Source organism: Ranitomeya imitator, chromosome 2 (assembly GCF_032444005.1).
Source record: "Ranitomeya imitator isolate aRanImi1 chromosome 2, aRanImi1.pri, whole genome shotgun sequence".
Classification (NCBI taxonomy): Eukaryota; Metazoa; Chordata; class Amphibia; order Anura; family Dendrobatidae; genus Ranitomeya; species Ranitomeya imitator.
The window spans coordinates 563,612,656-563,629,144 of NC_091283.1; the positions used below are offsets into that span (position 1 = coordinate 563,612,656).

The 16,489-nt window shown below is 44.8% G+C and overlaps 1 protein-coding gene across 1 annotated transcript in view; it reads left to right on the plus strand.

Annotated features, from left to right (window-relative positions):
- The first annotated feature begins 5,165 nt into the window (after positions 1-5,165).
- The window catches only part of LOC138666732 (uncharacterized), a 59,566-nt gene continuing 48,242 nt past the window's right edge, over positions 5,166-16,489 (plus strand). The window contains exon 1 of the mRNA XM_069754914.1: positions 5,166-5,242. Coding sequence (XP_069611015.1) covers positions 5,166-5,242 — 77 coding nt within the window. The remainder of the gene's footprint in view (positions 5,243-16,489) is intronic.

Below are 16,489 nucleotides of genomic sequence, written 5' to 3' on the forward strand. Positions count from 1 at the left end.
AAATAGGCATGTTTAGCAGAGGAGAGAACTGATTTGAATGCTATTGTTGCTTGTTTGAGCGCAGTGAAATCATCTTGCGAATGCATTTTCTTCCAACACCGTTCTGCAATTCTGGACACTTGCTGAAGCTTTTTAGTAATGTTATTGTGCCAGGATTGTCTATTGATTCATCGCACTCTGCTATGCATGACAGGGGCGACTGAGTCGATGGCTGATGCCAGAGTGGCATTGTAGAAACTCGTGGTAGTGTCTGAAGCTATGGAGGACAGTGACTGAATAGAGTCAGAAAGTGTTCGAGGGTCTAGATGTGCGAGGTTTCTACGGGGGTGCGCATGTTGCTGGAGATGGGTGACAAGTGTGGAGGGCAGTGATGAGAAAGTGAGTAGATGGTGGTCAGATAGAAGGAGAGGGGAGGTGGTGAAGTTAGATAGGGAGCAGAAATGGGTGAAGACCAGGTCTAATGTGTGTCTGTCTGTGTGGGTGGCAGAGGAGGACCACTGAGTAAGTCCAAAAGATGAAGTAAGGAACAGGAGTTTGGAGGCTGCTGACTGGCGGGTGTCAATGGGGATGTTGAAGTCACCCATGATGATGGTGGGAATGTCAGCAGATGGAAAGTGAAGGAGCCAGGTGGAGAACTGGTCAATAAAGGCAGTGGTGGGGCCCGGAGGTTGGTATATGACGACCATTTGGAGGATGGAGGGAGAGTAGATGCGGACAGAGTGGAGTTCAAAAGAGGGGAGGATAAAGGAGAGTAGAGGTGGAATTGGGTTAAAAGTACAGTTGGAAGAAAGGAGAAGGAAGGCCCACTTCTCCACCATGTCTGTTGCCAGACCGAGGAGTGTGGGTGAAGTGAAGGCCACCGTAACATAGCGCAGAAGGGGAGGCTGTGTCAGAGGGTGTCAGCCATGTTTCGGTGAGACCCAGGAGAGAAATATTACGAGAGATAAAGAGGTTGTGAATCACGTGGAGTTTATTGCAGATGGAGTGGGCATTCCAGAGTGATCAAGAGAGAGGGACATCAAGCGCACGGATTTAAGGTGGGAAAGATTTTGGGTGTTTATCTTGGGTTGGGAGCGATTGAAGGGGTAATAATGGGAGGTATGAGATGTGGGGGTCCAGAATTGGGAGATATGTCACCAGCAGTGAGGAGAAGCAGAGAGAGACAGAGCAGGTGGGAGAAGGAGAGTGGGCGGCTTGTTTTGTGCATTATTAGGAGAGATCTGAGCTTGAGGAGCAAGTCAGAGGAGGTCAGGTCGGGAGGCAGGAGGGAAGGAGAGATTATTACTTGGTTAGAGGGTGCTGGGGTTTGGGGATAGCGAAGGAGAGTGAGGAGTAATGGAGCCAAAACTGTTAGAGCGTATGTCAGCATGATGAGAGTAAGTGTGGTGGAAAGGGAAAGAAATGTAGTATATTTTTTAACAGTGATTAGTCATACCTTCTATTTACTTCTGGCTCATTTCTGCTGTTATCCTTTTAGAGCCATCCTTATAGAGACAGACCACGGTCAAGACAGACCTGCGACTCTGAATTTACAGCAGGCTAAGTGCACAAGAGATAGGCCAGGTGTGATCAGGAGGGAGGAGCAGCAGGGAGACTGATCACAGACACAGGAGGGGATTAGTAAGAAGTCAGAAGGGAAAATGCAAAAGGAAATAGTCAGAAACAAATGGAAAGATATAGCCAACTCTGTGTTAGCAGCAAAGAATTATGGTGGGAAAACATGCAGGAAGAAAAAAAAAACAGTAATAGCAACCAGTGGATATAACAGGAATAGCAGACGGATTCAGGGTGAGAGGGATCAGGAAAGATGGGTGATGGTGATGATACTACAGCCAGTGGACATATCAGGAATAGCAGACGGATAAAGGGTGAGAGGGATCGGGAAAGATGGGTGATGGTGATGATATTGCAGCCAGTGGACATACCAGGAATAGCAGACAGATAGAGGGTGAGAGGGATCAGGAAAGATGGGTGATGGTGATGGTATTACAGCCAGTGGACATACAAAGAATAGCAGATGGATACAGGGTGAGAGGGATCAGCAAATATGGGTGATGATGATGATATTACAGGCAGTGGACATAGCAGAAATAGCAGATGGATACAGGGTGAGAGGGATCAGGAAAGATGGGTGATGGTGATGATATTGCAGCCAGTGGGCATACCAGGAATAGCAGCTGGATACAGGGTGAGAGGGATCAGGAACGATGGGTGATGGTGATGATATTACAGCCAGTAGACATACCAGGAATAGCAGATGGATACAGGGTGAGAGGGATCAGGAACGATGCGTGATGCTGATGATATTACAGCCAGTGGACATGCCTGAGGATGAAGCAGATTGATTGTCAGACTGATAGCAATAAAGAAGCATAGTAATAATAATAAAGCACCTATAGCAGGGGGTTACTTTTCTGGCATATTTCTGCTGTTATTCATTTAGAGCCATCCTTATAGAGACAGACCAGGTTATTAAACTACAAAGTGGCTTGATCCTTAAGGGATAAAATAACAATAAAAACACTTGTACCATTACGATTACGTTCACCAAAATCCTTAGCAATGCCCATTGGAGGACTAAAGCTCAATGCTCTGACTCTTTGCACAAACTTACTCTCCTTATGACTCCTACCCCCTAAGCAACTTTATTGCCTGTATAGTATTTCATTATTTAAAGCTTCACTTTTCATTTTGCTTGGGGTCACATTCTAAAACCAGCCATGACAGTGACAGCACTTGTAAAACTATCAGCAGATAGCAAATGATAACACAGCATAAACAAAATATTTTTTTAAGATGTTACATTGTTATATAGGTTGAACAAAAGGCCTAGGTCCATAAAGTTTAACCTATCTCCTCAGTTGTTCATACTGTCATTAAATTAGCTATAACCATCAATGTTATGTGTATCCAGGAAATCATCCAGCCCTTTTCTAAAAGCTGTTATAGTGCCTGCCATTAGTACCTCTTGTGGTAGGGAATTATTATTATTATTTATTGTTATAGCGCCATTTATTCCATGGCGCTTTACATGTAAGGAGGGGTATAGATAATAAAAACAAGTACAATAATCTTAAACAATACAAGTCATAACTGGTACAGGAGGAGAGAGGACCCTGCCTGTGAAGGGGAACTCCACATTCTGACTGATCTAACTGTAAAGAACCCTTGCCTGCTTAGCTGTCGGAATCGCCTTTCTTCCACCCGTAATGAGTGCCCACTAGTCCTTAGTATGGTCTTTGGAAGGAATAAGTCATGTTTCAGTGTTTTGCACTGGCCACACATATATTTCTACATGTAAATAAAATCCCCTCTGAGGAGTCTTTTTCCCAAGCTAAAAAAGGCCAAATCTTTCAACCTCTTATCATATGAGACGCCTTCCATCCCCTGTCATAATCTAGTTGCCCGTCATTGAACGGATTCTAACTTCTGAATGTCCTTTTTTTTAAATGTGGAGCACAAAACTGGATCTCATATTCTAGATGTGGTCTCACCAGTGATTTATAAAGTGGTAACAATACATTGGGATCCCGGGATTTTATCTCTCTATTTATACACCCTAAAATCTTGTTTCGCTTTTGCAACTGCTACTTGACATTGAGTACTACTGCTCAGGTTATTTGTAACCAGAATACCCAATTCCTTCTCCCGTTTTGTAGACCCCAGCACACTCCCATTTAATGCATATGCAGAAATAGGATTACTCCGTCTTAGGTACATTACTCTACATTTATAGTGGGTACAGAAAGTATTCAGACCCAAATTTTTCACTCTTTGTTTCATTGCAGCCATTGCTAAATTCAAAAAAGTTCATTTTTTTCTCATTAATGTACATTCTACACCCCATGTTGACTGAAAAAAAGACAGAAATGTAAACATTTTTACATATTTATTAAAAAAGAAAAACTGAAATATCACATGGTCTTAAGTATTGAGACCCTTTGCTCAGACACTCATATTTAAGTCATATGCTGTCCATTTCCTTGTGATCCTCCTTGAGATGGTTCTACTACTTCATTGGAGTCCAGCTGTGTTTAATTAAACTGATAGGACTTGATTTGGAAAGGCACACACCTGTCTATATAAGACCTCACAGCTCACAGTGCATCGTTATAATAGATGAAATGTGGATTACATCTGCGCTGCTGCGACAAATAATAGATCCAGATATACTTGTAAGATGTTCGGGTGGTTTATTCAACGCGTTTCGAAGCTCATGGCTTCTTCTTCAGGAAGTTTCCACACAGAGATAAACCACCCGAACATCTTACAAGTATATCTGGATCTATTATTTGTCGCAGCAGCGCGGATGTAATCCACATTTCATCTATTATAACGGTTCTGAGAGGTCGCAGCGCCGACCTGTGGATCTGCAGCAGCTGACAAACTACACGCTTGTACTGTGTACTACCAGGTGAGCAGTTCTCTCACAATTGATCAGAAACAATCCTGGGGATAAGACCCTATTTGCGCTTTTTTTGTCTCCTATCTTTCAATACTAGCTCACAGTGCATGTCAGACCAAATGAGAATCATGAGGTCAAAGGAACTGGCCAAGGAACTCAGAGACAGAAATGTGGCAAGGCACAGATCTGGCCAAGGTTACAAAAAAATTTCTGCAGTACTCAAGGTCCCTAAGAGCACAGTGGCCCCCATAATCCTTAAATTGAAGAAGTTTGGGACCACCAGAAGTCTTCCTAGACCTGGCCATCCAGCCAAACTGAGCAGTCGTGAGAGAAGAGCCTTGGTGAGAGGGGTAAAGAAGAACCACAAGATCACTGTGGCTGAGCTCCAGAGATGCAGTAGGGAGATGGGAGAAAGTTCCAAAAAGTCAACTATCACTGCAGCCCTCCACGAGTTGGGTCATTATGGGAGAGTGGCCAGACGGAAGCTTCTCCTAAGTGCAAGACATATGAAAGCTGGCATAGAGTTTGCTAAAAAACACATGAAGGACTCCCATACTATGAGAAATAAGATTCTCTGGTCTGATGAGATGAAGATAGACCTTTTTGGTGATAATTCTAAGCAGTATGTATGGAGAAAACCAGGCACTGCTCATCACATGCCCAATACAATCCCAACAGTGAAACATGGTGGTGACAGCATCATACTATGGGGTGATTTTCAGTTGCAGGGACAGGACGACTAGTTGCTATTGAAGGAAACATGAATGCGGCCAAGTACGGAAATATCCTGGATGAAAACCTCTTCCAGAGTTCTCTGGTCCTCATACTTGGTCGAAGGTTCACCTTCCAACAAGACAATGACCCTAAGCACACAGCTAAAATAACAAAGGAGTGGCTTCAATACAACTCTGTGACCATTCTTGACTGGCCCAGCCAGAGCCCTGACCTAAACCCAATTGAGCATCTCTGGAGAGACCTGAAAATGGCTGTCCACCAACGTTCACCATCCAACCTGACAGAACTGGAGAGGATCTGCAAGGAAGAATGCCAGAGGATCCCCAAATCCAGGTGTAAAAAACTTGCTGCATCATTCCCTAGAAGACTCATGGCTGTACTAGCTCAAAAGGGTGCTTCTACTCAATACTGAGCAAAGGGTCTGAATATTTATGACCTTGTGATATTTCAGTTTTCCTTTTTTAATAAATTTGGAAAAATTTCTACATTTCTGTTATTTTTTTCATTCAAGATGTGGTGCAGAGTGTATATTAATGAGAAAAAAATGTGTGACACCCCAGGGTCCTGGTTGTCACAGTGGCATTGCTTTCCTCATGGGGAGAGTGATGTCACGCTTGAAAGTAAAGGAGGATCTTCTTTATCAGGTAACCACAAGCATACAACATGTTCACACTCCAGGCCAGAAGGAGGAGCTCTGATCCAGCTTGGGGGTGGCTCCCTATATATATTCTGGTCTGGAGGGAAAGTGAGGTCAGTCAGTCTGTCAGAAGGACAGAGAAGAGAGCAGTCAGACAACGAGAGTCAGAAAGACTGAGGGGGCCATGCAGCCAAGAGGGTGCTGCAGCTCCTGGATAGAGATAACACAGAAAGAAGAACAGATTGTAGTGAGCGTGCAGGAGAGCGAAGCACAGGATAGTGAGACCTGGGGATTATAGCAGCGACTAAGCTACCTCCTCAAAGGGCGCCAACACCGGTAGCCAAAAGACCAAGTTTGTGAGGGACTCCAAGACTCGCAGCAGAAACCAGCAGGACAGCTGGACTACACATCACCTGTCCACCCTAACACCTGGAGACACATGGGTGCATAGAGCCCTGGTCATGATTGAGACCCTGTAAAAAGGCTCAAGCCACCTGTCATACGGGTCAGTGTCCCACATTTAAGGAGGACAGAGAGAACAGTGGTGTAGTCCCTTGCTGCCTGTGGCTTCTGTCAAGTGGGACCTTGACTGTTATGGCTGGCAATCAGGCAACACAGCGTGCAGTAATCAGCGCACATACAGAGATCTGGCAATAACCAAAAACAATAGGACGAGCTCTGAGACGTGGAATCTCTGTAGACTGCAGTACCTGATCTATCCTCACACAACTATAAGCAGCAGTGGATTGCGCCTATCAACTACCTATGCAACTCGGCACTGCCTGAGGAGCTGACTAGCCTGAAGATAGAAATACAAGCCTGACTTACCTCAGAGAAATACCCCAAAGGAATAGGCAGCCCCCCACATATAATGACTGTTAGCAAGATGAAAAGACAAACGTAGGAATGAAATAGATTCAGCAAAGTGAGGCCCGATATTCTAGACAGAGCGAGGATAGCAAAGAGAACTATGCAGTCTACAAAAAACCCTAAAACGAAAACCACGCAAAGGGGCAAAAAGACCCACCGTGCCGAACTAACAGCACGGCGGTGCACCCCTTTGCTTCTCAGAGCTTCCAGCAAAAGTTAATAGCAAGCTGGACAAAAAAAACAGAAAACAAACTAGAAGCACTTATCTAGCAGAGCAGCAGGCCCAAGGAAAGATGCAGTAGCTCAGATCCAACACTGGAACATTGACAAGGAGCAAGGAAGACAGACACAGGTGGAGCTAAATAGCAAGGCAGCCAACGAGCTCACCAAAACACCTGAGGGAGGAAGCCCAGAGACTGCAATACCACTTGTGACCACAGAAGTGAACTCGGCCACAGAATTCACAACACTTGACAGTAGCCACAGGCAGCAAGGGACTACTTCACAGCGCTAGTAGGAAGGCTTCTAACTCCACCTGGTAAAGGGGACTCTGAACTCGCTTCCCAGCTGGCTGGACCCTGCCTGAACCTGTGATTTGGTGCCCCAGATTGTGGCTGCCTGAAGTCTTCAGTAAACCAGGTAAAGAGACTGCAAACCTGTGTCCTCCATTTCTTTCTACACTACCCACCATCGCCATCTACACACCGTGAGCCCTGGGGACCCAGCTTCAACTGTTGGAAGTTATACCATCTTAGCTGCCATACTATCACCCCAGTAGACCCCTTTAAGCGGTGTCGGTCACCTCTGACCGAAAACAACAGGTGGCGTCACGAACACAAACTTTATTCAAAACCCCTTTAAAGACTTCTCCTTTAACATTGGCGCTCAGGGCAACGGAACGGGTCGCCGCCACCGTGACATCCCCCTTTAAGTATCGGACCCGATACCGAGTACCCCAAGGCCCTGGCGGGCATTCCAAATGAACTTTTTTGAACTTACCAAATGGCTGCAATGAAACGAAGAGTGAAATATTTTAAGGGGTCTGAATACTTTCCGTACCCACTGTATCTACATTATAATAATAATAATCTTTATTTTTATATAGCGCTAACATATTCCGCAGCGCTTTACAGTTTGCACACATTATCATCACTGTCCCCGATTGGGCTCACAATCTAGAATTCCTATCAGTATGTCTTTGGAATGTGGGAGGAAACCGGAGTGCCCGGAGGAAACCCACGCAAACACGGAGAGAACATACAAACTCTTTGCAGATGTTGTCCTGGGTGGGATTAGAACCCAGGACCCCAGCGCTGCAAGGCTGTAGTGCTAACCACTGCGCCACCGTGCTGCCATTAAACCTCATTTGCCAAGTGTTCGCCCATTCTGACATCTTATCCAGATCGTTTTGCAAAATTGTATTGTACTGTTGATGTACCTTTGCTTCTTGACATGGAAGTAACATTTCTTTTATTACGAACTTCAAATTATGTGAGTGCTCAGTTGCCAACAGTCCTGAATTTACCTAAGATATTGGTAAGTATGTGAGTAAAGGATAATTTTATGCAGCCAAATATATTCCAAAATTTTAGGAGGCCTAGTATAGAGGCATGTGAATTTTTACTAATTATGGTCGTCCAGGATGAATACAAAGTCCATTTTATTGGGACTGTCAGAAACATCCTTTTTGCTGTATTCATCATAGTCTAATTTTGTCTCATGTTCTCTTCCCAGATGATAGTAAACAGACAAGTCTCTTCTGCCGCTGTCATCCACAATTACTAACAATTCTAATCATTCTTATGTTCTGTCTTGCTTATACTTTCCTCTTCAGCTCTTCCTGGCTCTCTTCTTTCACTCAGTGCCACGCAAACACTGTCACATTGTAATCTATCATACAGGTGCAAACATATAAATCAAGGAACCCTATAGCAGAACTTCTAATTCGGGCCCCTCCCCCAAAAAATGATAATATTCAGCGGGGTCACAGAAAAACATATCTCACAACTTTGCAGCCCCTACAAAGTAATTTTTCTCATACTGAAGACCCTGGATTGCCCTTTCATTGCCCCCAAAAAGTATGATGCTAACACTAGTGTCCCCCCTGAAAGATAGTCTAATAACCCCACAGTGAATTCTTCCGTAGTACCCTCCACACACATGGTAGGATAACCCTATTGTTCCACCCTCCCCCTCAATGCCCCCCCGTAAAGTATGGTGACAACAACACAGTATGATGTCCAAACTGTGGTCGCCATAAAGTATTGTGGGCCTCAATAGAGTATAATGATCCCCACACCCCTCCAATCAGTATGATAGCCCAAACACAACCATCCACACTGTATAATGACCCCCACTAGCCCTCCAAACAGTATAATGGCCCCCACTCAGCCATCCAAACACTATACTTGCCCCTATACAGCCCTCTACACAGCATTATGGACTCCACAAAAACCTTCACACTACACTGTGTGCAGAATTATTAGGCAAGTTGTATTTTAGAGAATTATTTTTATTATTGATCAAGAACTATGTACTCAATCAAACCAAAAGACTCATAAATATCAAAGCTTAATATTTTTGGAAGTTGGAGTGGGGATTTTTTAGATTTGGCTATCTTAGGAGGATATCTGTTTGTGCACGTAACTATTACTGTGCAGAATTATTAGGCAACTTAATAAAAACCAAATATATTCCCATCTCACTTGTTTATTTTCAGAAGGTAAACCAATATAACTGCAAAAAATTTTGAAATAAACATTTCTGACATGCAAAAACAAAACGCCCAAAAAACAGTGACCAATATAGCCACCTTTCTTTATGATGACACTCAACCGCCTTCCATCCATAGATTCTGTCAGTTGATTGATCTATTTACGATCAACATTGCGTGCAGCAGCCATCACAGTCTCCCAGACACTGTTCCGAGAGGTGGACTGTTTTACCTCCCTGTAGATATCACATTTTATGAGGGTCCACAGGTTCTCTATGGGGTTCAGATCAGGTGAACAAGGGGGCCATGTCGTTATTTTTTCTTCTTTGAGACCTTTACTGGCCAGCCACGCTGTGGAGTAGTTGGAGGCATGTGATGGAGCATTGTCCTGCATGAAAATCATGATTTTCTTGAACGATACCGACTTCTTCCTGTACCACTGTTTGAAGAAGTTGTCTTCCAGAAACTGGCAGTAGGTCTGAGAGTTGAGCTTCACTCCATCCTCAACCCGAAAAGGTCCCACAAGTTCATCTTTGATGATACCAGCCCATACCAGTAGCCCACCTTCACCTTGCTGGCGTCTGAGTCGGAGTGGAGCTCTCTGCCCTTTACTGATCCAGCCTCTGGCCCATCCATCTGGCCCATTAAGAGTCACTCTCATTTCATCAGTCCATAAAACCTTTGAAAAGTCAGTCTTAAGATATTTCTTGGCCCAGTCTTGACGTTTTAACTTATGTTTCTTGTTCAAAGGTGGTCGTTTTTCAGCCTTCCTTACCTTGGCCATGTCTCTGAGTATCGCACACCTTGTGCATTTTGTTACTCCAGTAACGTTGCAGCTTCACGCTTGATTTTCCTCAATTCATGGGCAGTTATTTTGCGCTTTTTTTCCCAAACACGCTTCTTGCGACCCTCTTGGCTATTTGCCATGAAGCGCTTGATTCACGTGTGATCACGCTTCAAAAGTTTGGCAGTTGCAAGACTGCTGAATCCCTCTGCCAGACATCTCACAATTTTGGACTTTTCAGAGCCAGTCAAATCTCTCTTCTGACCCATTTTGCCAAAGGAAAGGAAGTTGCCTAATAATTAAGCACACCTTATCTAGGGTTTTAATGTCATTAGACAACACCCCTCCTCATTACAGAGATGCACATCACCTGATTTACTTAATTCTTTTAATACTTAAACTCTCCTCTGGTGCCGGCACTCCATAGCGAAGCGTGCAGCCGCACAGCAACACATGGAGCTGCACGCTCCGCTCTGGAGTGCCGGCGCCAGAGTTTTACCCTGCGAGACTCGGACATATTTCTCGCAAGTGAGAAGGAGCCCTTAGTATGATTATTTTATGTGCATAGAATATCATGTTATCAGCCGTACCTCTACTATTTACATGGGACAATATGCAGCCAATAATGATGCATTTTAACCCCTTAGTGACTGAGCCAATTTGGTACTTAATGACCAGGCCAATTTTTGCAATTCTGACCACTGTCACTTTATGAGGTTATAACTCTGGAACGCTTCAACGGATCCCGCTGATTCTGAGATTGTTTTTTCGTGACATATTGTACTTCATGTTAGTGGTAACATTTCTTCGATATTACTTGCGATTATTTATGAAAAAAACGGAAATATGGCGAAAATTTTTAAAATTTTGCAATTTTCAAACTTTGTATTTTTATGCCCTTAAATCAGAGAGATATGTCATGAAAAATAGTTAATAAATAACATTTTCCACATGTCTACTTTACATCAGCACAATTTTGGAAACAAAATTTTTTTTTGTTAGGGAGTTATAAGGGTTAAAAGTTGACCAGCAATTTCTCATTTTTACAACACCATTTTTTTTTAGGGACCACATCACATTTGAAGTCATTTTGAGGGGTCTATATGATAGAAAATAATGAAGTATGACACCATTCTAAAAACTACACCCCTCAAGGTTCTCAAAACCACATTCAAGAAGCTTATTAACCCTTTACGTGCTTCACAGGAACTGAAACAATGTGGAAGGAAAAAATGAACATTTAACTTTTTTTGCAAACATCTTAATTCAGAACCATTTTTTTTATTTTCACAAGTGTAAAAACAGAAATGTAACCATAAATTTTGTTATGCAATTTCTCCTGAATACGCCAATACCCCATATGTGGGGGTAAACCACTGTTAGGGCGCACCGCAGAACTTAGAAGTGAAGGAGCGCCGTTTGACTTTTTCAATGCAGAATTGGCTGGAATTGAGATCGGACACCATGTCACATTTAGAGAGCCCCTGATGTACCTAAACAGTGGAAACTCCCCACAAGTGACACCATTTTGGAAACTAGACCCCTTAAGGAACTTATCTAGATGTGTGGCGAGCACTTTGAACCCCCATGTGCTTCACAGAAGTTTATAACGTAGAGCCGTGAAAAAAAAAATTTGCATTTTTTCTACAAAAATGATCTTTTTGCCCACAAATTTTTATTTTCACAAGGGTAACAGGAGAAATTAGACCACTAAAGTTGTTGTGCAATTTCTCCTGAGTACGTCGATACCCAATATGTTGGGGTAAACCACTGTTTGGGCGCACCGCAGAGCTTGGAAGAGAAAGAGTGCCGTTTTACTTTTTCAATGTAGAATTGGCTGGAATTGAGATCGGACGCCATGTCGCGTTTGGAGAGCCCCTGATGTGCCTAAACAGTAGAAATCCCCCACATGTGACCCCATTTTGGAAACTAGACCCCCCATGGAACTTATCTAGATGTGTGGTGAGAACCTTGAATGCCCAAGTGCTTCACAGAAGTTTATAATGCAGAGCCGTGAAAATAAAAAATATTTTTTTTTTCCACAAAAAAGATTTTTTAGCCACCAAATTTTTATTTTCACAAGGGTAACAAGAGAAATTGGACCCCAAAAGTTGTTGTCCAATTTGTCCTGAGTATGCTGGTACCCCATATGTGGGGGTAAACCACTGTTTGGGCGCACGGAAGAGCTCGGAAGGAAGGAGCGCCGTTTTGGAATGCAGACTTTGATAGAATGGTCTGCGGGTATTATGTTGCGTTTGCAGAGCCCCTGATGTACCTAACCAGTAGAAACCCTCCACAAGTGACCCCATTTTGGAAACTAGACCCCCCAAGGAACTTATCTAGATGTGTGGTGAGAACTTTGAATGCCCAAGTGCTTCACAGAAGTTTAGAATGCAGAGTCGTGAAAATAAAAAATATTTTTTTTCCACAAAAAAGATATTGTAGCCCCCAAGTTTTTATTTTCACAAGGGTAACAGGAGAAATTGGACTGCAATAGTTGTTGTCCAATTTATCCCGAGTACGCTGATGTGCCATATTTGGGGGTAAACCACTGTTTGGGCGCACGGCAGAGCTCGGAAGGAAAGGAGCGCCTTTTTGGAATGCAGACTTTGATAGAATGGTCTGTGGGCATTATGTTGCGATTGCAGAGCCCCTGATGTACCTAAACTGTAGTAACCCCCCACAAGTGACCCCATTTTGGAAACTAGACCCCCCAAGGAACTTATCTAGATGTGTGGTGAGAACTTTGAATGCCCAAGTGCTTCACAGAAGTTTAGAATGCAGAGTCGTGAAAATAATTTTTTTTTTTTTTCACAAAAAAGATATTGTAGCCCCCAAGTTTTTATTTTCACAAGGGTAACAAGAGAAATTGGACCCCAGAAGTTGTTGTCCAATTTATCCCGAGTACGCTGATGCCCCATATGTGGGGGTAACCCACTGTTTGGGCGCACGGCAGAGCTCAGAAGGGAGGGAGCACCATTTGACTTTTTGAGCGCAAAATTGGCTGTCGTGTTTGGAGACCCCCTGATGTACCTAAACAGTGGAAACCCCCCAATTCTAGCTCCAACCCTAACCCCAACACACCCCTAACCCTAATCCCAACCTCATCCATAATCCTAATCACTAACCCTAACCATAATCACAACCCTTACCCCAAAACAACCCTAATGTCAACCCTAACCATAACCCTAATCAAAACCCTAAATCCAACACACCCCTAATCCTAATCTCAACCCTAACCTCAAACCTAACCCTAATCCCAATACACCCCTAATCACAACCCTAACCTTAACCCTAATCCCAAACCTAACCCTAATCCCAAGCGTAACCCTAATGCCAACCCTAACCCTAATACGAACCCTAATCCAAACCCTAACCCTAATCCCAGCTCTAACCCTAACTTTAGCCCCAACCCTAGCCCTAACTTTAGCCCCAACCCTAACCCTAGCCCTAGGGCTACTTTCACACTTGCGTCGTTTGGCATTCCGTCGCAATCCGTCGTTTTGGACAAGAAACGGATCCTGCAAATGTGCCCGCAGGATGCGTTTTTTGCCCATAGACTTGTATTGCCGACGGATCGTGACGGATGGCCACACGTCGCGTCCATCGTGCACTGGATCAGTTGTGTTTTGGCGGAGCGTCGGCACAAAAAAACGTTCAATGAAACGTTTTTTTGTACGTCGCATCCGCCATTTCTGACCGCGCATGCGTGGCCGTAACTCCGCCCCCTCCTCCCCAGGACATAGATTGGGCAGCGGATGTGTTGAAAAACTACAGCTGCTGCCCACGTTGTGCACAATTTTCACAACGTGCGTCGGTATGTCGGGCCGACGCATTGTGACGGCCCCGTACCGACGTAAGTGTGAAAGAAGCCTAACCCTAAGTTTAGCCCCAACCCTAACCCTAAATTTAGCCCCAACCCTAACCCTAAATTTAGCCCCAACCCTAACCCTAAATTTAGCCCCAACCCTAGCCCTAACCCTAGCCCTACCCCTAACCTAACCCTACCCCTACCCCTAACCCTACCCCTAACCCTAACCTAACCCTACCCCTAACCCTAACCCTACCCCTAACCTAACCCTAACCTAACCCTACCCCTAACCCTACCCCTAACCCTACCCCTAACCTAACCCTAACCTAACCCTAACCCTACCCCTAACCCTAACCCTACCCCTAACCCTACCCCTAACCCTACCCCTAACCCTAACCCTAACCCTACCCCTAACCCTACCCCTACCCCTAACCCTACCCCTAACCCTACCCCTAACCCTAATTTTAGCTCCAACTGCTGTTCTCCTGCCGGCCGGCAGATGGAGACAGATGGCGGGCGCACTGGGCATGCGTCCGCCATGTTCTGCTGCCGGCGGCCAGGAGGAGCAGCAAGAGGATCCAGGGACCTAGGTGAGTATGCTAGGGTCCCCGAATCCCCCTATTTCTCTGTCCTCTGATGTGCGATCACATCAGAGGACAGAGAATTACACTTTACTTTTTTTTTTTTTTTGCGGTCGCCGGTAAACAGTTAATTACCGGCGATCGCAAAACAGGGGTCGGTAATACCAACCCCGATCGTGCTCTTTGGGGTCTCGGCTACCCCCGGCAGCCGAGACCCCAAAGATTCTCCCGGTGCCGGCCGGCGGGCGCACTGCGCATGCGCCCGCCATTTTGAAGATGGCGGCGCCCACCGGGAGACACGAGGAGCATCGGGGGAGCTAGGTGAGTATTGGGGGGCCACCTGGGACCCCTTTTCTCTGTCCTCCGATGTGCGATCACATCGGAGGACAGAGAAATTAAAAAGAGATCGCTTTTTTTTTTTTTTTTTTTTTTTGCGATCGCCGGTAAACGGTTAATTACCGGCGATCGCAAATGCGGGGTGGGTTAAAAACCCCCCGAATCATGTTCTCTGGGGTCTCGGCTACCCTCGGCAGCCGAGACCCCGGAGAAAATCGGCCTCTGGGGGGCGCTATGGACTTTTTCCACAGCGCCGTTAATTAACGGCGCTGTGGTTTAAGTACCCTTAGCGGCCGCCGTTAAAAGGCGTATCGGCGGTCGCTAAGGGGTTAAAGGGAATCGGTTAGCGCTGCCATCACTCACACACTGTTCCCAAGGACATGTAGGTCTTTATAATAGGCTATCTTTACCTTTACTTATTAGTAATTTGTTGCTTCATTACTGAAAAAATAGTGTATTATTCTTCATGCAAAGAAGGATGAAATGGAGGTTTCTCAAGCTTTTTCTATCAAATAGTCTGTGAGAAAAGTACAGCACACGGATGGCATCCAAGTGATTCTAGATGCTGTCTGATTTTTCCATAAACCCATAGACTTACATTGAAGTTGAATTTGACCAAGATATTAGCGGGCCATAAAGTCTGCAAAAATACGTGGACATGTGAATAGCTCCATAGACTATAATAGGTAGGAGTTCTATATCCGGTAAAACCATAGATAGAACTTGTATGTAAAATTTATGGGGTAGTTAAACTATGTTAGGACCATTCCTCAGTTCGTTCCCAAATTATCGGATTGTGTTAATTGGCCTTAAGACCCTATGTAAAGTGGTTGATTTATAAGTCACTAATATCAAGGAATGAAATATTACCATAGCCAGCTTGCATCAAGCTAAAGGTACCGTCACATTAAGCGACGCTGCAGCGATATAGACAACGATGCCGATCGCTGCAGCGTCGCTGTTTGGTCGCTGGAGAGCTGTCACACAGACAGCTCTCCAGCGACCAACGATGCCAAAGTCCCCGGGTAACCAGGGTAAACATCGGGTTACTATGCGCAGGGCCGCGCTTAGTAACCTGATGTTTACCCTGGTTACCATTGTGAATGTAAAAAAAAAAAAACACTACATACTTACATTCCGGTGTCTGTCGCGTCCCCCGGCCCCAGCCTCCCTGCACTGTGTAAGCGCCGGCTGTAAAGCAGAGCGGTGCCGTCACCGCTGTGCTTTGCTTTACGGCCGGCCGGCGCTGACACAGTGCAGGGAAGCTGATGCCGGGGGATGCGACAGACACCGGAATGTAAGTATGTAGTGTTTTTTTTTTTTTTACATTTACAATGGTAACCAGGGTAAACATCGGGTTACCCTGGTTACAAGTAAAGACATCGCTGGATTGGCGTCATACACGTCGATTCAGTGATGTCAGCGGGTGATCCAGCGACGAAATAAAGTTACACACTTTCAGCTCCGACCAGCGATGTCACAGCAGGATCCAGATCGCTGCTGCGTGTCAAACATAACGATATCGCTATCCAGGACGCTGCAACGTCACGGATCGCTATCGTTATCGTTCTAAAGTTGCTCAGTGTGACGGTACCTTAAGAATAAATTGCCCATCCT